This window comes from Leptonotus elevatus, chromosome 1 (assembly GCF_054856555.1).
Source record: "Leptonotus elevatus isolate MCC_2025b chromosome 1, RoL_Lele_1.0, whole genome shotgun sequence".
NCBI lineage: Eukaryota > Metazoa > Chordata > Actinopteri > Syngnathiformes > Syngnathidae > Leptonotus > Leptonotus elevatus.
The window spans coordinates 14,835,001-14,858,865 of record NC_141239.1 but is presented as its reverse complement, the minus strand read 5'-3'; the positions used below and the strand labels follow the sequence as shown (position 1 = coordinate 14,858,865).

The 23,865-nt window shown below is 40.5% G+C and overlaps 2 protein-coding genes across 9 annotated transcripts in view; one reads left to right on the top strand and one right to left on the bottom strand.

The window, feature by feature from the left end:
- The window catches only part of LOC147181003 (partitioning defective 3 homolog), a 171,696-nt gene that overhangs the window by 77,018 nt on the left and 70,813 nt on the right, over window positions 1–23,865 (bottom strand). For all 7 annotated transcript variants that reach the window (XM_086076408.1, XM_086076433.1, XM_086076449.1 and 4 more), the window contains exons 6-9: window positions 8,009–8,106; window positions 6,104–6,187; window positions 2,627–2,752; window positions 394–782 (exon numbers count right to left, since the gene is read on the bottom strand). In XM_086076408.1, coding sequence (XP_085932534.1) covers window positions 394–782; window positions 2,627–2,752; window positions 6,104–6,187; window positions 8,009–8,106 — 697 coding nt within the window. The remainder of the gene's footprint in view (window positions 1–393; window positions 783–2,626; window positions 2,753–6,103; window positions 6,188–8,008; window positions 8,107–23,865) is intronic.
- Window positions 20,458–23,865, top strand: part of LOC147181005 (uncharacterized) — a 9,571-nt gene continuing 6,163 nt past the window's right edge. For both annotated transcript variants that reach the window (XM_086066778.1, XM_086066777.1), the window contains exons 1-3: window positions 20,458–22,975; window positions 23,067–23,229; window positions 23,620–23,680. In XM_086066778.1, coding sequence (XP_085922904.1) covers window positions 23,195–23,229; window positions 23,620–23,680 — 96 coding nt within the window. In that variant the 5' untranslated portion in view covers window positions 20,458–22,975; window positions 23,067–23,194. The remainder of the gene's footprint in view (window positions 22,976–23,066; window positions 23,230–23,619; window positions 23,681–23,865) is intronic.

The window sequence follows — 23,865 nt, the reverse complement described above, 5'->3', positions numbered from 1 at the left end:
TTTAATATATGCCATTGATTAATTACATCATTGATCAGCTGCAATGTTTCCCACATACACATTTATTTATAGCGGGAAGCCACAAATGAATTTTGGTTACTACTAAAATATTTAACACTACCTTGTCAATATGCAACTGTTGTAATAACTTCTATGCTGCATAAAAAGATGCTCTGCTGCTTGTGTGGTTCTTGTATGTGTCTGCTAATCAATACCACTACCAATTTCCTTTGTGGTATGATACTGCAAATACATTGCCACAAACGACTGAAGTATCAACCATCTCTATAATTAATCATAATGGACCCACATGGACATTTAGCATGCTATCAGTTAGCATTATGGGAATCCGGGGTTAGTCCAAATTGGTGTCTGGTTGTTTTTTCCCCGTACCTTTTTGAAGCTGAATGTTGAGCCTCCTCCCGACCTTCTTGTTGTAGGCTGGCGTGGGCGTTGATGTCAGCCCCCTCTGTGGCGAGTGAATCTGTCCGGTGGGAGGTTTGGCAGCGGAGACAGCTGGTGGGTGAGCGGCGGATGGATAGCTGTCCGTCTGATCCGGATGCGGGTGAGCGGGTGCTTGCTTCTGGGAGCCGTGTCTGGACATCCTGCGAGGCGCGGGATCCGTGCCAATGGACGTTGAGTCGGCACTGAAGCGGCCTGATAAGTACGCAGGATTCCTCTCGACCTGGGACAGATGCTCGTAGTGGGCTTTCACCGAAGACGGCACCACATGGAACATGATGATGGGAGAACGCATGGCCTGGCGGAACATGTTTTGTGCCCTGGGCGGAGAGAAAACAGGAGTAAAATCACTCAATCTTTCACACAACGTTAAGGGAAAAAGGTTTGCAAGTAGTAAGTAGCTTGAAAGAACCATGTAGCTAGTATGTTGGTAGTTTGTTAGTGTGTAGGTAGTTAAGTAGCTTGAAGGTGTGTTTGAAGGTAGGCCAGTAGATTGCTGGCAAAAAGGTAGGCAAGAAGCCTTAAGGGAGCAGGTTAGTAGGCCAGAAGATGGGTGAAGGTAAGGTGGCGGTAAGTACCATTAGGATGGGTTTGTTGATCGTAGGGTCAGTAGAATGGTGACAAGTAGCTCGATAAGTAGCTTCAAAGTAAATATGTAGGTAGTAGGTTAATAGGTCAGTAGATATGTGGCAAGTAGGTAGGTATGCAGGGAAGTAGTTGGTAGGATGCCACAATTTTCCTGGCGGTCTGAGGTAGCAACAGAGGCAGCTACAGTGTGAAAAAAATAGCCGAAAGGCTCAATTCTCGGACTCTTCTGCTCTGAAAATTAGTTGTCCCTGTCAGCTGTTTTCTACATCTGACATCCATCCGTTTTCAATCACCTGAAAATAGTTATGTGTTCATTATTACGCTTTTGGCTCCATCTCGTGATCCTCTTGCATGGATGGGCCTCGCCTGTGGGCTGGCTGGCAGCCCTTAACTCCTGGCCCTTTAGTCACTGTGAGCTCATACAGCCATAGACCCCCATAAGGAAGCTCATGTTGACAGCAGCAAATCCTCACTAGCACCATTTGCTGCAGTCCATCACAAGTTGCTTTGACTTGTCCAAAGAGGACATTTAGCCAAGTGGCGAAAGCGTTAGAGGGCCTTTATTGCATTACTGTGGCGGGAAAATGTGTTGTGAAATTCCAGAAGCCCTTTTTCACAAAATTCCCAGAGGGAGGATGAACTTGTAGATGAGGAGGCAGATGACAACAATATGTAGCGTAGCTCCTATAGAGGCGCGATATGGATGCACCTGTGCTTTCAAAGTCACACAACATGAATTGACAGGAGCCCCCTTTCACAGTTTCACCCGATACAGTCATAAAAATAAATATTCGCATCTGATCTGACACTCACTTCTCCCGCACTATTTCGTTGGGAGCAACTGTTCGACAACTATTATTTATACGCTACTCCAGACGCTAATGCTGAGAGTCAACACACATTCACCATGTTCTGCTTCATGGCTCTGATTTGGCAATTTATTGGAATTTTTGTGTTAAAAGGCCTGCTGTAGTTTTAGCATTCTTACCTGTTTACTCACTGCCATCAGCCAATGTCTGTTTTTGCCTTCTCACACTAACAAGATAGTCTCATGTTTACTCGACCGCAGTGAAGATTCACATTATCAAAAAGCGCTCCTGCATATTCACGAGGATTCTCGGATTATGTTCCCGACACAGCGTAAGCGCTGCAAGCGGAACCGCGTACAAATCTTGTGTTTTGGGCCGTGCAGATTCTATAAATCCATTAGAAACCATGCGTGTTTGGTATATTCTCTGAATTATAGCTGTTTGTATGGAAGTAGAAAAACAACAAACATGCAGACACTACATTATCGCCCACTCACGTAGCATGGGGGAATGTAAAGAGGCAGGTGGATTTAGGTAGACGGGAGAATGATGCAAGAAGCGGGATCAGTGGTAAAAGGACGGATTTGACTCCTTTTCCACAAGCTTTCTAAAAAGGCATCCAGGCTGAAAGATTGCAGGAATCAAATTGGTGGAAAAGGTTAATTTAGCACAAGCCTGGGGCACCAGGTACACGTATAGAGGCAAAAAGCAGGACCAAGGAATGCCGTCAAAAAGTCCCACAGTGGAGCCTCGGGAAGAAATCTTACTGTTCAAAGCGGATATTCCGCAGGTCTCCATTATTGATTCTGACGATGCAGTCATTCTCCTGGAAGAGGGTCTGCTGCTGTGCCTTGCCACCTCGTTCCAGACGCTTGACCAACAAGCCAAGAGTCCTGAAAAGGTCCAACAGGTTCAAGTCAACACAAGGGAAGACAGAAGATAATGTGGCTGCTTTGGAGTTGAGAATGCTGTCAAAAAAACTAGAAGATGGTGGTATTTATGGTTCATGTATAATACAAAAATATAATATACATAAAAAAATATAAAAAAATTGGCTCCAAATCACACCTTATTAAGGAAAACTACCTAAATCGTAATTCAGTTAAACAAAACATCAACTTAAGATCTTGTTTTTTGTTGTGTTTTGTTTTTTTGTCAACTGGACTGTGGCATTTTTGAGACCATGAAATGACAGATTTAAGGGCCAGGTATATGCGACTGTTGTAACTGACCCCTCTAAACAGTTCATAAATAAAAAAATTATGTATATTAAAAATGTCCTGTATTTGCCCTTTTTTTTAACTTTTAATTATGTATTTAAAAAAATGATTTTCATATAAAATGTTTAAGTTTTCATACTCTTACTAACATGCTAACATAAAAGGGGAAAAAAATAATAGAAATATGGGTGCGTCTTTTAGTCATTGATACAGTAATTTCCTAATAATTCATAACATTGAGTTAAAATTAAAAAGATGTACTGTACTGTAAAAAAAAAAACTCGAGTGTGATATTGATTTGTGTTGAGGTCATTTTTCTGCCACTAGATGGTATAATTGCATTTGTGAGACATTGGTGACAGCTCAGTGCATTTCTCTTTTCATATTAAGATCTTTAACATGAAGTAACTTGTGAAATGCTGCACATTTTTTAAAATTGTAAAATACAACTTAACCCCAAGTCTCCACAAATATGCATTATTAAATTTATTACCTATAAATTTTGATTTTAATTAGTGGCTTTAAAATAACTTTTATTAACTATAAATTAACTCAAAATAAACACACACATTTTTACATCCCTAATTTTCTTTCAACTTAGTTTTAATTAACACAACATATATATTTTTTAATTATCTTATCACTTTGACCCATGGACATTTTTGACATTCCAAAGAAACAAACGCAAAAGAAGGGTTAATGAAAATGAAGGACTTCACTTAGGGAAAACTAAAAATTAGTACTGGCAAACCCTGTGATACCATATATCATATAGAATATCAGATATATTCTTGCAATGGGAAGAGCACAAAATGTTTCCTAATCAACTGGATCACGCTGGTCCTTCAAAGCCAGTTGTATTTCATCTTAATGGATTATATTAAAACTGGACTTCTTGGCAGAAGCATGCCTTCTCACATCAAGGAGTATTCCTGATTTACCAGAACAATCTTTGCCTTTTGATGGTTTTTACCTTAAAAGTGTACTTTTGACAGGCGAGCTGAGGCTTGAAGCACCTGAGGCGCCATGCTTGTAATCCGCTGTGGCAAACTGTTTTAGGGCTAGAGGCTAGCTTCACCTGAGAAAGGCGCTCGACGGATTACACAGCCAAAAAGGAACTCGGGAAAAGATGTAGCAAGCCCAACAGAGTCTTCTTGTCGACCTAGAATCCGAGTTTTTTTTCCCCCCCCTCTGAGTGCGTGCCACCTCTGTAAATTGAGTAGATTGTACAGTTTAACACTCGGCCCCGGCTTCTAATTCAATAGGAATGAGAATGTGATTACGGCGAGGGTAGCAGAGTTCAGGGGGGTGGAAGAGTTCAGAAACATTCCCGCTGATTGGATTTGAGTGGGAACGCAATGTGATTTGCTGGGAGAAGGGCCTCCACTTCGCTTGATGAAAGTGTAATCTTGGAATAACGCCGGCCCACACATTTTCCCAATAAAGGCAAACGTGTGTCACAAGTGTGCTTTTAGCATGATTGAGTCAGCCGCGAAGAAGGCGATAGTATCTCCACTAAGTTCGCAGTCACGGATCTTGTTTCGGCTCCTCCGCCTCTTTGGGAATATTCAAAGCAGATGTGAAATTCCTTGAAATTCCTCCTCCGGCCAGCTTTGTTCCAGCTGTGCTCAGCGAGTCCTTTGAATCACGCGGAGAAGCCGTGTCGGGAGGCCCGCGGAAATATGACGGTCACCTGCAGGCGTCAAAGCACTATGATGGATGGTGGCGAACCGGCAAATGGCTTCACGATGTGGGCGGGTGTTTACGTGTTGAGTGGCGGTGTGTGGACGATACAGCGGCACGTTCCAACTCATATGTTGTGCAAGCGTATGATTCCACTCAGTTTACAGTAAAAAATTCCTGTAGTTATACTGTGCATAATGGTTGGCAGTAGGGGTTCATCTGCAGGTACTGAACCTTAAGTATGCAGAGTTTCACTGAATTTGTAAAAATAAAATGTATTGTTTTTAGTTGTTTGAAACAGTCAGAACTGACCCTAGAATTACCAGTATATTATCAAAAGATGTTTGTAGGAGTAATTCATAATGATGACATAATTGTGTAGTTGAAGAATAGGCAAATTAAAAGTTGAAGGGGGCCACATTGGACTTCTTAAATAGATGTATGACAAAAATGCCACTTTAAATATGGACATGTGCATACGTGCAAAATATGTGCTCTTTATATATTTCATTCATAAATTTTTTCTCAATGCATGTATAGAAGATCTACTATCTTAACCCAACAAACAAGGGGTTTGAAACAAATAACAGATCAATTACGTACAGTTTTTTTTCTTTTTATCTTGCGCAAAAATTACCATTGAAGGACAAAACGTAGGTGTCAAAACTACTGAACAGGACCCCAACATTAAGTGCCAGAGCTCATGTTGTGTATTAAAATCAACTCATAACATTTTTTTATATTATTGAGGTACTATTTTTGTCCTTCGTATCATTCCAAAACGGCAATATATATATATTTTTTAAGGCTACTCACTTTGTAGTATAGGGCAGTAAAACCAGTATAATTTAATTGTAGTATAGGCCAGTATAACCAGTGTAATAGAAACAAACAACTAACAATTTACAGCTGCAGTCTACCTCTGCATACTCACGGTTCGGCAGTCTCAGATTTGTTTTTCAATTTGTTTCCAATATTTTTCAATATTATGTTTTTTTTAATTATTATTATTATTATTATGTGAATTGTTACTACATTTCTCCCCGTTTTGGTAGAGAATGCAGTGAATATTCATCAGTGTTTTATGAAGATTGTTTTTTTTTGGGGGGGGGGGGGGTATTTTTTTTTTTTATTATTTGATTTATTTATTTACCTTTTTAATCAAGGGACCACTCAGATTGTGGCCGTGGGCCGCTAGCTGCCAATCCATGGTGTATCTATTGCTTGATTTATCGTGGGTCAACCACAACTTGAAAACAAGTTGGGGTCCCCACAGGTTAAACATGTCTTATAAAGACTTCCAAAAGAAGCTACTTCCTGCCGAGACAGGATTATTTTTACCTTCGGTCTCTGCCACTGAAAGGCACCACATGGATCCCCAGCGGTCCGCCATCATTTGTCACCTCCACCACTTTGATTAGGTCTCTGCGATCAGGTGGGGACGGAGTTGAGGATAAGGAAGAGTGGGGGGTTGGGGGGATGACATAATGTGGGAAAACAGAAAAGGGAGGAGGAAATGTGATGAAGGTACACATGAATCAAAACAAAAGGATACAAATTGTAATTAAAGCATAGAAAGGAAAATGGTGTTGAAAATGAAACGAACACAAGCCAAACCCGATACTGTGAAATAAAACAAGTGTGTGACAATAATGATGTGCAGTGGATCTCTTGGAAGGCTCCCAAGGTTTTCTTTTTAAACGAATTCTGGACTGGGTTCAACGCTTTTAGCTTTTGCTGGGCTTCTGCCAGTGCAAGTGTTAATTACAAAAGGCAAGTTTTAAATTAGTGATTTCGACAACACTTCAACCTCCAACTGCCTTTTAATGATGTGAACACTAGACTGGGGTGCCTGTACTTCAGTGGGTAGAGCAGGCCATCCAGTGAGCAGAGGGGTGTTGGTTCGAATCCTGGCTTTGACTGTCTGCTGTCAAAGTGTCCTCGGGCAAGATACCCTAAATTGCCTCCAGGTCGGAATTATACATGAGAACCAGTTATTAATTCCATTACTGGTTGAACAAAGAATGAATACACTACAATATACATATGGAGAAAATCTTGGGAATTTGGGGGACTGGGAATCAACAAAAACTCCATGTTCTTCACATCTCAACTTCCTGTACGTGTCCCAATAATTTTGTCTAAATGCTCCATTGTCTTCACTTTTCAATTTAGGTATGTATCACAAGAATAAATGTGTTTACAGTTCCTGTAGGTATCCCAATGCCTTTGCCCAAATTGAACATTTTATTTCCCTCTTCACACACGCTAAATTCCCCCCAAAAAAATTTCACTTTCATTTACATAGGTGACCAAATACTTAACATGTCCCAACGTCCCATTTTCTTAAGATTTCAATTCTTTTATTTATACATCCTGTAAATGTCTCACTATTTTTGCTCAAACTGCCCATTTTCTTTCACGTTTCACTTCATCTAAATGTCTCAATGCTTTGTCCAAATTCCACATTTTCTTCATTTGCATTTCCTTGTAGGTGACCAAATACTTCTGTCAAACAACATTTAGTTCAATTTTCACTGCGGTGTCCATTTCATCTATATACCCATTGCAGTATACACGTATAGCCGGCAAAATGGAGAAAAACAAGTGCTCGCATTTGCAGCCGAGCGCTACAAAAGATCACCCGGATGCCTCGCTGCTTTGAAACAATAACTGTGATTAGTTTGGGGGGGTGTACGCGGGCGCCTTGTTGACAACAGGAGGCGTTCGTTGGAAGAGTAATAATAACAGCAATAGCATACCTGCATATCAAAGTGGAAAGAAAGAAGACCATAACCAGACACGCTTGCTAATAACATTGGCGACGGAGTGGAGGAGTGTGTGGGAGCTTCCACGGCGCTTTGCTCCCACTCAAGAGTGACAGGCTTGAAAATGATTTTTGCTATATTGCGTCAGTTTCCAAGAGTTGTTTTGCTATTGTGCTCCAAATAAGATATTACACCACTTACAAAAACTTGGGGATGCTGGGCTCTGGGGCGAAATTGGATGAACCGAAAATGCACTATAACCTTACATACAGGTGAACTCAATTTGACTTTCTCTAAAGTTTTGAATGCACATGTCCACCAACTGTTCAAAGTTTCTTTTTTTTCTTTTTTTTTAACAATTTGCATTGCATTAGGTTCATCCAAAAATGTCACCCCAAGGCCTACTAATACTAGTCTATATTTCTTCATCCGAGCAGTGAGTGTCCTTGGAAGAGGTTACGGTAAGTTGGAGACTCACTCAAGAGACCTGGCGGCGGTGGCGGTGTGGTCCAAGCATGAGTCGGCTCGGCCCACCGGCTCGATCCGGCCATTTTCTTGCTCTCTTGCCTCGTCCTCCTGCAACCAAACAAACAAAATGGTCATTGGACAAAACAATTGTGTTTAATGTAAGCAAGTGTCCCAATACTTTTGTCCTAAAGACAATTTTTTTGCATGTACTCTATGAGTTCCTATTGCTTTTGTCCAAATGCCAAATCTTTATTTTTCCATTCCATCCATCCATTTTCCTAACCGCTTGTCCTCACAAGGGTCGCGGGGAGCGATGGAGCCTATCCCAGCTGGCTTCGGGCAGTAGGCGGGGTACACCCTGAACTGGTTGCCAGCCAATCGCAGTATTTTTCCATTCCCTGTATGTTAAATTGTTTAAAATTTAAAATGTTATTTTACTAAAGGTGCAAGTCGCAACATTGACGCAAATTGGAGTGTTAAAATAACCCTATTTTTCACCCACACATGTTTTAAGAATTGTATAATGGACAGGAGGCACTACTAGCTGCGTTTCCACCGCAGGACGTTCGGGTATGGGGAGGTGGGTAGGGACTTTCACAAGAACAGTCCTCTCAGCCGGCCCACTTGTGGCTGTGTCTCCACTGCGGAGTACGACCCATTATGCAACATCCCGAGTTTCGATCGACACGTAAACGCCGTGGGACGGTTTCTCCCGTGACGTCACCCAAGCACCGCGCGATGAAAATCACAACGAGGAAAGAGAAAAACTTTAGGTGGTTGCGGTTTTTCTCTGCTTTTTATTTTATGTACTTGGCGTGGATGAAGTTGATTCAAGTTATTGTTGGGAAAAACATGTTTGGTTTTAAGAGAAACAAAGCAAATCTTAACTTGTTTATAAAAATTTTTGGTCCAACCTGGAACTACTGGAATTGCATCAAGTTGAAGCTAACCTGACGGCACCAGGAGGGACAGAGAGGTGGAGGTCTCCAACACCAATAAAAATTCCTAGACTTCAATATAACATTGGTCTGCTCTGTTCTGCGTATTAATTTTAACACACACATGGTCACACATGAAGACGCACTAGCACATGAGCGTGCGTGAGCACGCACACAATTGTCGGCAGCAACAGCCGAGTGGTAAGCTAAAGAAGCGGTCATTAAAAGCGGAGGGCTGTACCGGAGAGCGTAGGCCTAATCAGTATGAAAATGAGTCGTGTGTGGTTGCCATGGCACTTCGGGACCACCCGCAGGAGGCCGGGGGTCGTCATTTTTTCCTAAAAGTCATCTCTCGCCTGTTCAGACCGCTGCTGATGGCACTCTAACGCAAGGCGACAAGCGGAGCCTCGCAGGGAGTGCGATAACAGGATCAGCGGAAATTCAACGCAATCTGTTCCCGGAGGATGTTCAACCTTTCATTTTGGAAAGGTTGCACATTTTAAGGGAAACTAATTTTAAAAATACATACTACAGGTACTGTATAAATCAGAGTATAAAAGGTACATAGGTAGGTAGTACAATTTTTCTTCAGTATGTGCCTCGAGATACCAGTGATCCAACATACAAGTTTTTCATGGTATGAGCTGTTCTTTAACGTTCACATTCCGTCATCTTTCAAAACACCGACCGCAACCCCCGCCCCAAAGGTCAGCTTTGCCACAGCTGCTGAAAAAAATCTTACATGAAAAACTTACATTTATATTCCAATTCATTATGTTATCATGCTCAGTTTATATAAATTACAATATAATTGTAATAGACTGATCTTATAAATAATAAATGGCATTTCCATTGATTTCATCCAGGAACGACTATTTGAGATTTGAGTTATAAACGTGGTCACTAAACAAATTAAATTCTCAAGGCACCGCTGTAAAGGTTTTATTATGAATTTAGTGTGCAATGAATAAGATGGCTTAGATATTGTAAAAAAAATAAAAAAAAGCAAATGTACAACATAAAGGGACAACTAGGAAAAGCAATTCTGGTACTAAAATCTGTCCAATTAATGCTTTTGCAGTCACTTTATGTTGGGCTTGAGATTATTTTAGTGTTTATTAACATTTTGACAACCATTCATATAAAAACTTGTCATTTTATAACTTGTATATTGTCATATGTTGGAGATAATTTTTTTAAAATACTGATTATTGCTCAACCAGCGTAATGGCAGAAAATGTGTGTTATCGGACAGTGAGTAACACTGTGATTACTCCCAAATAATATAAAAAAGAAAGACACCAAAAAAACCAGCCTTTTTGTATTGAGCGATTTCAAGTCAAAGCCTTTCAGTACTGAAAATCTACTGAAGCCTGTTTCATCAAAGGACATTTTACTTATGAATGCAGAAAGCTCCTTGTGTGATATTACTATTCATGAACATTTTAAAACAAAGAGAGAGAGAGCTTCTGGGACTAAGAAAAAAGACTCAGTTTATCAGACCGGGGAGCAAGCGAGGTAGCGGGTGCACTATCTCCTAGAAAGCGCAAACAAGACAGGCTTTCATCACGGCACACTCTCGACATTTCACTGCCGCACTTTTTTCTTTCAATGCGCGACATCGCCGAAGATCTGGCGGCATGCTGACAGCTGCACTCGGCAGTCAAAGTGCATACATACTCGTGGGTAGAGGAGAAACAATACAAGGAAATAGAGACCAACGGTGATGAGGGAGATAGCGCACTTCGGCACAATTACAGTGACTTTACAACGATATATCCCCTTGTCTCACTCACAACCGTGGACGTTTATAATCGTCAGATGGAATTCAACCCAAATTCCTGTTATATTGTAAATGTAGATATATTCTCAATCTGATGCGGTTTACTGAACTCTTTTAAGTATTTATGTTTTGTTTTTTTTATGCTTACAACACTGCATTTATTCAACTATGAGGGCCGCAGTATTTATGTCAATATGTGTTCCAAGTTGCTAGAATGTGACGTCTATCAATTCTTACTGCTCAGCTTATTTACTAACAAAGACTGTCCTCAGGTGCCGGCATTAGCAGCTAATGCTAACAGCTAGCAGGGTTGGCCATTCATCCAGTGCGCTTGGTTGGGGAGCATGACCACTTCAACTAGCAATGGCAAGCCGCGAATTTCCGATAGGCCCCCCAAAAGTCGGTGGACTTCTTTTCAAAGGCAGAATAATAAGTGGAAATGAATTTGCACACAACCATACCGATGATGCTAACAGCCTGACATACTTGCAGTTGCAGTGTTCTTTTTTTCAGAGGGTGATCTTGCCTTAGGTTTGGAAGGTTTTATGGCCATCAGTAATTGTTTGGCTCCATGATAGAACCATCCACTGACCTTATTTTGCTTAGCCATGAACCTGGACAAACTACAAAGATACCGAAGCTATTCAAAAAGTCGGATTCAATGCGATTTTCTAGTGCTCTTGGGTTTGAAAGGAGCACCTTCCGTACACCTACTGATCTGGGAAAAATTTGAAATGGCCAAAAACCTAAGAAAATATTGGCGATTACATTTTCCGGGTGCTGTGCGGTAGAACACTTTAGCTGAAAAGGTTTTAGCCCTACCCATATTTCTTCATAGAGTCATGGTGGCTCAAACCCTGGGAAAATCATGGCATTTAATGTCAATTTGTGTGCTCTGCAATCATTTCTTGCGAAAAAAATGGGCTTTAAAAATCCATTCGCAATAACTGGATGTGATGGTGGTTTGATTGACAGCTGACCCAGAATCGGACGTGCGCAAGGTGGCCGCATTTGACCGTAGAGACTTCTCTGTTTCTTGTCGCTGGGAGGTGGGCTTTGGCCGAGCAGACGTGAATAATTCATGGCAGCGTTTGGAGGAGGCGGGCAGGTATGAGGAGCATTTTCTAATTTTTTTCTCCCCACATAAGTCATTGTTTGTTTCCTGCGCGGGGAAGGAGAGGCGGTCAGGCGGTCAGGCGGGCGGCACCGTGGCCCAGAGGCTCATTAAAGATTAATACCAGAATCCATTGAGGTCTGTCCTCCCTATCTTTCGCACTAAATAAAGTGCCCCGAATGTGTGCATGTGTGTGTGCATCTGAGAGTGATGCTGCACTTTAATGAAGTGCAGCCCAGGCGCAGTTCCTGGCACTTTGACCGCACTGACACGTATAAATAGATGTGGATGCATGCAGCGGCATGCACTCCTATAAACTTTAAGCCTCCCGCACACGCGCATTTGCACGCACATGTACACACACACACACACACACATACACACTGAAATAAGTAGGTCACGTGGTTATTTGTTTGGTTGATGGGTCAGTATAGCCAGTCATTTAGCTGGTTGGATGACATCAGTTAGTTGACTGTATAACATTTGAGGGGTTTTAACTAGAGATTCCCCTGTGTTCCACAATGCATCCAGTTCAAGTTAGTTAGTTGGTTAGTTAGTGAGTTAAGTTGCAACAACATTGTATCCTCAGAAGCTGCGCTGTGTTTCACAATTAATGTAGCTCAAGAGCTAGTTAGCTATTAAGTTAGTTAGCTAAGTAAGCAGTAATTTTGGTACTTGTGCAACTTCAGGGTCATTTTGGTGTTTCACAATAAATGTGGTTTAAGTTAGTTAACTAGCTAGCTGGCTAAGTAAAAATGTGTTATTTTGTTACAGGACGTCCTCAAGTTACGGCGGAGTTCCGTTCTTACGCTGGCGATTATAACCCGAATTCCGACTTACTATTCCTGCTAAAGTCGATATTTACATCAGAATATTTTGTACAGTAATTTTAAAAAACATATTTGTGCAGCCCGGAAGAGCCGGAACCAATATTTTGTGTTTCCTTACCGACATTAATTGCTGACAGATGGCAGAGCAGAGCTATAAACACGGAAATGTGACGCGCCTGATGGTGAGCCGACCTGCTGATGGACGTTCGTTGCTGGAGGTAACAACAACACAACTCTAAATAACTTTAAAATGCCGTGATTACTGTGGGAAATTAATGAAAAAGAAGGTGCTACAGATGAGGCACGGGTGACGTAAAGTTGAAACGACGTAGGTCGCGTACCATGTAACTCGAGGACTTCCTGTATTTGTTCAATGTCAGGGGCATTTTAACTTCAGAAGCACCACTGCGTTTCAAAGTTAATGTGTAGCTCATGAGTTTAAAAAAAGCAACGTTGCAATGATTAAGTGAGGCTCGCTCTACTGAGATCTCTTTGACTACCGTTTTGGTCAAATTTGGAATTGTGCGACTTCTATGTTGATCGAGGCTTACACCGTTAAATTTGGGGTACTGAAGCTATTTAAAAGTTTTGTAAGAAGAAACTTTGGCATCGTGAGATGGCGTTGAACAAGCACGCCGCCATTTATCACATGTGACTCTTAAATACTTATGCACACACACGCGTGCGCGCGCGCACACACACACACACACACACATCAATTCTCATTGCCTTGAAGACACTTAAGTAATGAGAGGCAGACGGGCTGACGTTCACAGTCAATAAGTCACATTGACAGTTTGTCACGCTGCCATTGTGTTGACGTTTCTAAAGATTATTTCACGTCTACTTTGTGACGACATCCATCATCCGGCCCTGCTCTTATATCTGCCGATACCGTAAAAGACGACTACTTGACAGCAAAGTGACATCATCTTCATCAATAGTCTAATTCAATTAAAAGTTTCCGGTTGTTCCTCACTCACGAAGAATCAACATCCTCACAATCGACACAAAATGAAGGAATTTCAAGAGCCAACGGCACACTAGAGGAAGTCTTGGACATTTTGGCTTTCAGCGCATTGCTTTCACAGAAATATTACAGAAGCATAAGTGTTTTTGACTGGCAGAAAGATTACACCACCAAGATGCACTAGGAGTCGACTGTTGATTGACTTGATAGTTTTACATGACTCATCTACTGCCTTTGACATATCTGGTCATCAACTTGAATCGAACCGTTCACTGCCATCAACGTCTATCAATGGCAAGTACGTTTTTACGCTTGTTTGTTGCGGGATGAAAACGCAACTTGACTGGGAAATTTTAGAGAGTAGCAGATGCCTGGAGGTGGCGGTGTTGCATCACTTTAGATTTGAGCTGCATGCCTTTTGAGTCAAATATAAACCTTAGGTGGTGAATCTCGGCTCGTCATGTTGAATATGAGAGAAATGCCAACAGGTTTTACGTCAGACAAGTTCAGAAACCTGATACTCAATAAGAGTATATAAATAAATATATATATATATATATATATATGGTATAGTAAATATCGCCGTTGTTAGCTAGTGATGAACTAGCGATCATGAATGAGAAAAGATGACACACTTAAATGGGGTGAATAACGAATGCCATGTAAAAAAAAATAAAAAACTTACGTTCAACTGAAACCATGCCTTGAGTCATCATCACTCATGGTGCATTTCTTATGGGCTCAACACATGGGAGGCGACAAACGACAGCGAAATACAAATGTCATTGCCTCCCAGGTCAAACAACACACGGGGCGGGGTGTGATAAGTATGGCAGCGACAGATGTTGCCCTCTTGCGTCTCTTAATTACAACAGATTTCATTGGCTATAAAACTTGAGGGACTGTTTAAATTTTTATTTTATGGTTAGATATGATGGGCATATGGTACACTAAACAATGTTGGATCCAAATTTTTAACTGTTCCAAAAATGCTTAAGAAAACTTATCGAACAAATAAACCCTGGAACCAACAAGCTCCTATGCAGCAGCCTTCTTATTTACAGCTCTGAAATAATTGCATGAGATATAAACAATTGGAAAGTCAGACAACGCTAAAAAGATCTTCTCCATGTTGTTGGCTAGCGCACTGTGTAGCATGCCCTATGTTCATTGGCTCATCAATGAAACCTCCGCTGTTTGGTTGTAGCACACGGCGATAGTGACAAAAGTTGAACATTTTCAACTTTCTAGCATCGCATCACATCAATGAATTACTATTTTTTTTATCAAAAGCCCTTTCTCCGTCTTGTTTTTATTGTTTTATAGGTTGAGAAGTTTGAGGGTACTCTGCTCTCAAACTATGTCATGAATGAGTGGTTTATACTTGCAACTAGGGATGCATGCTATTTTCAACCGATACGATAAACCAATAATGTAGACAGTGCTGATGTCGATAACTGATAAGTAAACAGATAATTATTTGCTAAATTGACTTGAATACAAATATACTTTAGAGTCCTACTATAAGGCTAACATGTACAAATACATTGAAACATTGTTTAAAGCACCATGAAGCTGAACTTTATTGATATATGTGCTTCAAAAACAACCAATAACTCATTTTGAGTTTACCGAAGCAAAACAGTCATGTTTAAATAATGCTACAAAAAGCCTGTGAGGATTTTGCACAGTAAAGCACAACACAGTAAAGAAAGTCCACACTGGCGACTGCCATGTCGCCATGATGCATCTTCTGTGAACACGAGATCCCGCACATTATGATGTCACAAATATGCGACACTACCATAGGAGAGGGAAGGTGTTGTGGAATTGGGCACAACATGAGCCATTCTTTATTCTTTGGTTTATCTGTATGAAAACAAATTGGTTTATAATTGCCAATAATTATCAGCGTATTTCTTTATTATCAGATTTTTTTGTTTGACCTTAAATTGGTCGATAATTGCCGATGATTATCGGCCACCGATAGTATTGTCCATAGTATCGTTTAAAAATTTTAAAGAAAATGTAACTCTCCTATACATTATGCTTCCTATTTCCCCCCCCCCCCCCATGTTTTAATGTTCACAGCAGATAACTTACACATTACAGTTTCTTGTATAATAACAAAACATTGCTCATACAGGTAAATGTTGAACCCTGGAATATACTTTATATTATTTCCTTTGAGGATTTTTTTTTTTGAAATCTCAAAAAAAAAAAGTGAGTCAAGCCAAGGTTCCACTGTAAATGTTTTTATTTCGTCAACACTGAGAACTGTGAGTAGTATTCACTTTTAAATTGTGTGTAGTTCAACTGCAAATGTCAGTGCGAGTTTGCCTACTAGTTAGCTAGAAGCCGGCGCATGAATTGACGGTCCTGCAGGACGGGCAGTTTGCACAACGTTCAAACATAATTCCAAGAAAACGTCATAAATCTGCCAGATTTCCTTCATTTATGCAGTTTGAGTTGACTTGTTACCACGGTAACTTGGAAGCAGAGGTACTACCATATGCGGGAGTACGTCCCCTTGTGTGGCCCTTGACGGGTTGTCGGGTCTGTCGCAATCAGCCGGGGTTCGGGCTGAGCCAAAACGCAGACGGACCCAGCTCGAGTCCTCAAACCTTGTCAGACGCGACACAGGTGGTGTGAGTAGGGAAACGATCCAGGAAAAAGGGTAAATGTGGAAATTTCAGTTTCCATATGTGGGCCATATGGACACGGATCATTGTCGACGAGAGCGGATCAAGCCAGCAGACGTTAAGTCAACAGAGGCACACAATTTTTTCAGATTGACATTATTTGACAGCAATCGATGGATCCAGTTACGTCGACTATAGTTAATTTAATTTGACTGGAGGCTAGTTTTCTTGCTGTCACGGCGAACAAATGATTCGTCAAAGTTGGAACACTTGGGAATTTTGGCAGGTAGTGCAAAATGACAGTGGGCTGGAATAGCAGTTAGGAAGAAGATGAACTCTGCGCAAGACAGAAGCAGTTCTCAGAAACAATTTGTCAGTGTTGGGCGTAACAAGTTAACGCGTTACTGTAACTTAGTTACTTTTACTTTTAATAATACTCTAACGCACTACATTTTTAAATACAGTAACTCAGTTACAGTCACAATATGGTGTGTTACTTGATAAATTATTTAGTTTAATAATTCAATTGTGTGACACTCGTTAGGATAAGCAGTTCAGAATCAAATAATGAATGGATGGCTGCTGTGTACTAAAATACTTCCTGTTTACAATGGTTGTGGGTTACGAAGAAGACGCAATGTGGGCGGGTGTCGGATACGGCAGTCATGGAGAGTCAAGGTGAGCGCAAGAAGAGTTTTCGACGTGGAAATACGCTCATTACTTTAGTTGAGCATAAAGGAAAAAACATTTTAGTCAAATGCAAGTTGTGTATTTCTGATTCGAAGGTCTTATCTACAGCTACAAACAGCAATTCAAATCTGCTGAAACACCTCCACAAGCTACTGCCCCGTGGCAGTGGACACGCTCGAAGTGAGTCAAACCCCTCCACCAAAACAACAGCGTGTTAGCCAGGGACAGATCAACAAAACAATTGCACGGTTTGTTGTTGAAAGCACGCAGCCACTTTCTACGGTGGGGTCACCCGAATTCATGGAGCTCATTAGCATGATAACGTCCGTGCCCAAGCGGCAAATGGGACGAAAAACTGGAAAGTGAGCTAAAGACAACATTTGAAGGACTCAACTACATCGCGACAACTGCAGACATATGGTCTGTCCACAACAAGCTTCCTCTGGATGACGGCTCACTGGCTACTACTTTTCAAAGAAAGAAAAGTGTGTTGGCACACGTATGATGTCATCGCTGCCGAAATAGACTACGAGTCAGTTTTTTTGTTTGTATAGACATTAGACCATAATGAGTCTAGTAATGTGAATGCAAAAACTGTAGTGTGTAACTGTAACTAGTTACTATTCTTTAGTAACGAGCACAACACTGGAAACAATGCTTACAATACATTGATTAGAGACAATATGATGGGATGTAATTACCTCATGTTTCCTCATGAAAATTTGATCAGATTTTTTTTAATCTGTAGTTTTCTGTAATAATCTTAGAAAAATCTGTGATATACCGAGGTACAACCCAAGATAAACCCCGTAACATAGGAATTTTGGACCCAAATACAAATCCGTGATATAGTGAATCCGTGATAAGTACTCCAAATTATAAAGTCACTGAGCAAGAATTTTGGCATTTAGACCACATTGTTAAGGACGACGGAAGACGCCGTCTGGCAGACACTGTATTTAGACAAATACGTGAGACACTGCTTTTGTTTTACCACTCATTTTTCCACACTTTGATGAAGAAATAATGCATTTACTATCATTTTCTTTGATCTGTATTTACTTTTAACTTGGAACACAATTTGAAGCATTTAAAATGCATTTACATGTCTGGAAATAAAAGCTATTATGAGTAATATGAGTTTTACTACCTTTTTAAACCGCCACTCCAACAAACAGGTGGATTATGACGTTTTTTTCCCCTTCTTCCTTTTAATGGACGCCATCTGCTGTGGAGTAGATCAGGTGTATTTCGGATCTAATTAGATCTGAATTACAGTTAATGTGTGTGTTGCTGGCACCCTAAGGTGTTGGTGGTGGTCCTGAGGGGGAAAGTAAAGTGCGCTCCCTTCAAGACGAGCGAGACTTTGATCTCCTTACGTCTGAGGTGTGTCGAGACTCTCGCAGCTGGAAAGAGGCGAGTCTCCCAGCGCTCCATCACATCAAAACCACGAGATCAAAGATGACGAATAGAGAGCAGGAGAGCGCTCGTTAACGTCTGTCCAAGGTGAAGAATCCTTGTGAAAATGACTGAACATTAGAGCAGAACTATCAGAAGCGTGGGATAAATGGTTCCAACTTCTTGGCATTAAAGCTTTTGATGTTACGTAAAGTCTGGTGTAATTGTAAAAAATCTGCAATCTAATCAAAAGTAACTTTTTTTCGGTCTATTTTTGTGTGCCCATAAACAAAAAGAAACACAAAGAACATGTAATTGATGGCCAAAGAACTAAACAATGGGCTCTTTGCACAAATCCATTACTTCCTGAACTCAATACCCGTCCTGTCTTTCACGAGTGGACTATCTGATTAATCCAGGTGTGCCTGACCTCAGTAACCATGACGACAATGGCCAGGCACACCTGGATTAATCAATTTGTCCAATCATGAAAGACAGGAAATGAAGGAGTGGTATTGAGTTCAGGAAGTAGTGGATTTGCGCAAAGAGCCCATTAAAGGGATACTTGACTCATTGAGCCATTTTCAGCAGTGAAAAGTTAATATTTTGTCCATAATAAATTTGATAACTTCATTATTTTTCTTGTACAATTTAGAACTTTAATAACTAAATTTTCCTCTTGCTGTCGACTGAAGATGACATCACCTGTGCTGAGGAAGTAAGGTAGCGACTAATCATGGTTCACCTGTTTTCTGGGTTTGGTCGGCAAACTGAGCCAAGATTAGTCATTACCTTACTTTTTGCTGCTGAAAATGGCTCAATGAGTCAGTATAGTAAGACAGCTTGGTGAAGAAATGCTGTCTCCTCTCAAGAAAATATAGCGAAAATAGTGCATGTCCAAGTTTTAGCTCTGTGTCGGATTAATTCCATTACAGCTACAGGGAAAATGAATGTGAAATGAAACAAATGTGATTATATTCTACTTGCAGTGCAGTTTATTTGTTTAGAAGATGCAATCTCCATCCACCTCGTGGCTTCCCGGCAACGTGAATAATTGCAAAAGCGCAAACAAATACGGAACGACTGGGTCGTCTGGCGGCGAGACGCAAACATGCCGGGAGGAGTCACGCGCACGGCATTGAACGCAACATGGCCGCTGCGCACTTGCATAACCTTCACAAATCTACACACAAAACAACAGAAAACTTTCATTCGCACTGTGCTCACCTAACGCACGCACGCACGCACGCACGCACGCACACACACACACACACACACATTGAGTGAGTCACATCAAAGCTACACAGCAGCACCAACTGGTAATACACTTTCACAAATGTTTGCGAGTATGTTATACAATCAAAACACACAGACACATAAGGAGGGATTGAGAAAAACACACACACACTCAATATAAAAAAATCACTGCTGGCAATGTGTGTGCATCAAAGATCCACAGCAGCACTTGCTGGGAACGCATATATTTAATCACACACATATACACGCACACACACAAATAAGTCACTTCAAAAGGTTCCAGCAACACCTGCTGGTCTCACTTACACACTCACACTAAATCATACATGTACTTACAGCCTTACACACCTGCACACCCATGTTCATATACATGTATAAAATCAATTCCTTCACCAACACGCACACAAAAGTTGAACATGCCCTGGTTGTGATTTATGAGCACTCTGCTTGCTAAAGATGCACCTGAGGGACACACACGCATACCAGAAATCCTAACAAGCCTCCGAGTGTGTGTATGTGTGTTAGAATGACATGCTGAAGGCCGACTGCACACGCACGCACACAAGTCTCTGGAGCTTTTGGTCGTGTGCAAACATGCACATTCATGATCAGTGTGAGAGCTAGCCCTGTAATTCCTGCACAGGTGTGTGTGTGTGTGTGTGCGCGCGCGCACAGTCGGCCTTCAGCATGCCATTCTAACAACATCCCTGGTGAGTTGAGCGCCGCCTCCCATCGCCGGCCCGCCATGACAGATAACCACGTTGGTCCCTAATAGTCCAGGACACGCACACACAGTTACTCCAACAAGGCCACTACACTTGACATATGTGTGTGTGTGTGTGTGTGTGTGTGTGTGTGTGTGTGTGTGTGTGTGTGTGTTTGCCTTTGTGTATTATGAGGACATGTCACCTGAATACACGCAACACTGCGAGGACATTTTGAATTATGAGGACACAGCCCATGTCCTCATAATTCATTCAATGCAGAAGTGCTTCTAGGGCTGTAGAAGGCTTAAATCCAAAGTTTTAGCCAATGTCCTTGTAAACCATAATTACATGAATTTGTGTATTTTTGTGTATTTGATGACGCCCCCTGTAGGAAGGTCCTCGTAATGCACCACTTCATGAATTATTCACACCAGTGTATATTTCACAGCATTTGATTGGCTGACCGTCACCTGTCCCCACAATTACGCACATGTCCCCATAATTCAGTTTTTTCTCAAAATGCTGTGTATTGTGAATGTTTGTCTGTAGACGCAGAGCCTTTTTTTTTTTTTGCAGCCACCAATTCCTAAGTAGATAAATTAAATAATGAAATACACTATGACATTTAATTATATATTTCAGCATTTAATTCTTGCAGTGGTTGTTTATTTGAAAATATACAATGGTTAACAGCTGTTTATCACATCACTTTGAACAGCTGGAGGCAGAGACAGAGAAACTGTCAGTGCCGTATATTGATTCATCATTTAACATCCCACCCTGCCTTTACAATGTAACATCTTTCTGTACACCAGTGGCCAAATGTTTTGAGAATGACATTGATTTTCTAAAAATCTCCAGTGCTGACTTATTATTATTGTTTTTTTATGATGGCAATTTGCATGTACTCCAGAATGTTATAGTGATTAGATGAATTGCAAAGTCCCTATTTGCCATGAAAATTAAAGTAATTTCCTTTAGTGACCTTACAAACTTTAAGTGAAGAAGGCTTCAGGGCACCCAAGAAAATCCAGCAAATGCCAGGACTATCTCCCAAAGTTGATTCAGCTGCGGGATAAGGACATCACCACCAGTGTAGAGCTTGCTCAGGAAGGGCAGTAAGCAAGTATGAGTGCATCTACACCCATGGTGAGGGAGTAAGACTTTTGGAGGATGGCCTGGTGTGACCAGTGAAAAGGGGATTCCATAAATACAGACCAAAATAAGAAAAAAAGAGTTGAAGTTATTTTCTCTGATTAACCCCCTTTCCAAATGTTTGGGGCATCCGGAAAAATGCTTGTCTGGAGAAGAAAAGGTGAGCGCTACCATCAGTCCTGCTTCATGCCAAAAGGAAAGCATCATGTGACCATTCATTTGCAGGGTTGCTTCTCAGCCAAGGAATTGGGCTCGCTCACAATTTTGCCAAAAAACACATGCATCCATTACTAAAGTATAGTACTAAAACATCCTCGGACAGCAACTGTATGACAGCAGCAAGGTTATTTTATTTACTAAAGCAAAAAAACATTTTCGTTAATGAAAAAAAAAACCTTTTTAAAAAACTGAAACTGAAATCACATTTTATGATTACAAAATGATCTATAATTCTAGCAATAATATCCTTTGTTTTCGTCTGTGGTAATTCATTTAATATATGAGCCTTTGGGGTTCATTTTAAATGTGATCTATTTTTTTTTATTGACACTGTAAATCATAGAACAATAGCCACTCTTATCAACAAAGTTCATAATCCAACGACTGAACCAATTTGTTGATTTCAACGGGATTTATTATATTGCCCTGAGTACGGAAGTGACGTCATCTAGCAGCCCCGATAGAGAACCGCCCCCGGCTCTATTTACTTCACGAGATGTGATGGCGTGTAGCTGTGCTAATGAGGTAGGTTTGAAGCTCGAATTTTTCCTGTTGTTGTTGGTCGCTTGTGTACATTGCTCCCTCTTTCGCGAAAATGATTTATAATGCAAGTCCAGTGTAAGTGCAGCTAAGCTTACGTTAGCATACCTAACCATCTGTTGATTATGATGGATGCAGCTAATTATTTAGAATTGCTACGCTTCTGTTAGCGACGGTTAGCATAGCAGAGCTAACCGTCTGTTGAGTAAGATGAATGCTAATTGCAATTTTTAAGAGGAAAGCAATAACAGGCTGGTTTTTGATGTGAAAATATACAATGGCTTAGTATTACCAGTACAGTATAAATGAAGTATTGGTAAATTGCTGCATTTGTGTTTACTTAAATTTGTTCTTTCAATAGAAATATTTCAGTAAAGTCTGTTAGTGTTCATTACATTTAATTTATGCAAATATTTAGCAGAGCTGTGCTATCCACTGTATTTTATTTTCGTTGGCACATTTACTGCACACTGCACAGGCTATTATGGTACACTGTGACTTTCAGTGTACCATAATTACCATACCATAAACTTCAAGACATCTGCACCAAGTTACCTATCAAACTGATTGAAACTCATTTTTTTCTATAGCTTTAGATCATTATCTTCAGTGAGACATGTCAGTCATGAGGCCACAGAGGGCAAAAGTTAAACCCAAAGAAGAGGTAGCATACTTTTCATCCTTAGGTAAAGACAAGAATGGCTTCACCATAAAATATATTAATTAATTCAAAGGTGAGTATTGGTAAAATATTCTTTAGTATGGGTCTAGTTTTCATTATTGTTATAATGAAATATTTCTGTTGTATCCTTTTTTCTTTGTAAGGTCGAGGAGTGTTCAGTTCCTGCTCCTTTCAGAAGAGAGACTTTCCTACTGAATATCGAGGAGAAGTTCTAAGCAAACAGGAACGTGAAAACAGGCTGAGAGTGTATCATGATGCCCGGAAGGTTTTCATGTTTGAATTTCGCTACAATGGAAAAACACTATGGTATGTTTATATGGTGTGTTGTCACACTTAATTTTGTTTTTTTGGGGGGATATCGTGCAAGGTTTGACAAAACATAAAAGATTAATTAAAACTCAAAAGCAAAAGTACATTCTTTTCTCAATATAATTTTTTTATTTTTTTATTTCATTTTTTACAATATTGTGACTTGTTTTTTTATTTTACTTTTACAGTTATCATGAGTATCGCTAACCTCACAATATCATGTTAATTATCATATCGTGATTTCTTATGACATTTGGATATTGTGTCATACATGTGACATACTAGAATTACTGGTCGCACATTCATGATTACATGAAATTATATTATAGCAGTCTAGTCTTAGTAAGAATTTAATTGTATTGGTATTTTTCTATTCATCTGCCCCAGGTTTCCACTGAAGCACAACCTGATGAAGACACAGCTATCAGACTGCGCCAAAGTTGACCAGGTGACTAGATTTCTTTTTGAATGTTGTTGAAATCAGTTTTCCGAAGCAAGACATTAGTGGAGGGTGGAGATACTAGGGCTGCACAATATGTGGAAAATATCTTGCCGCACGAATGACTCATGCAATATGTGTATTGCAAAGACGTGCAACAAATGAATATTGGATTAATTGTATACTTTAGTCTG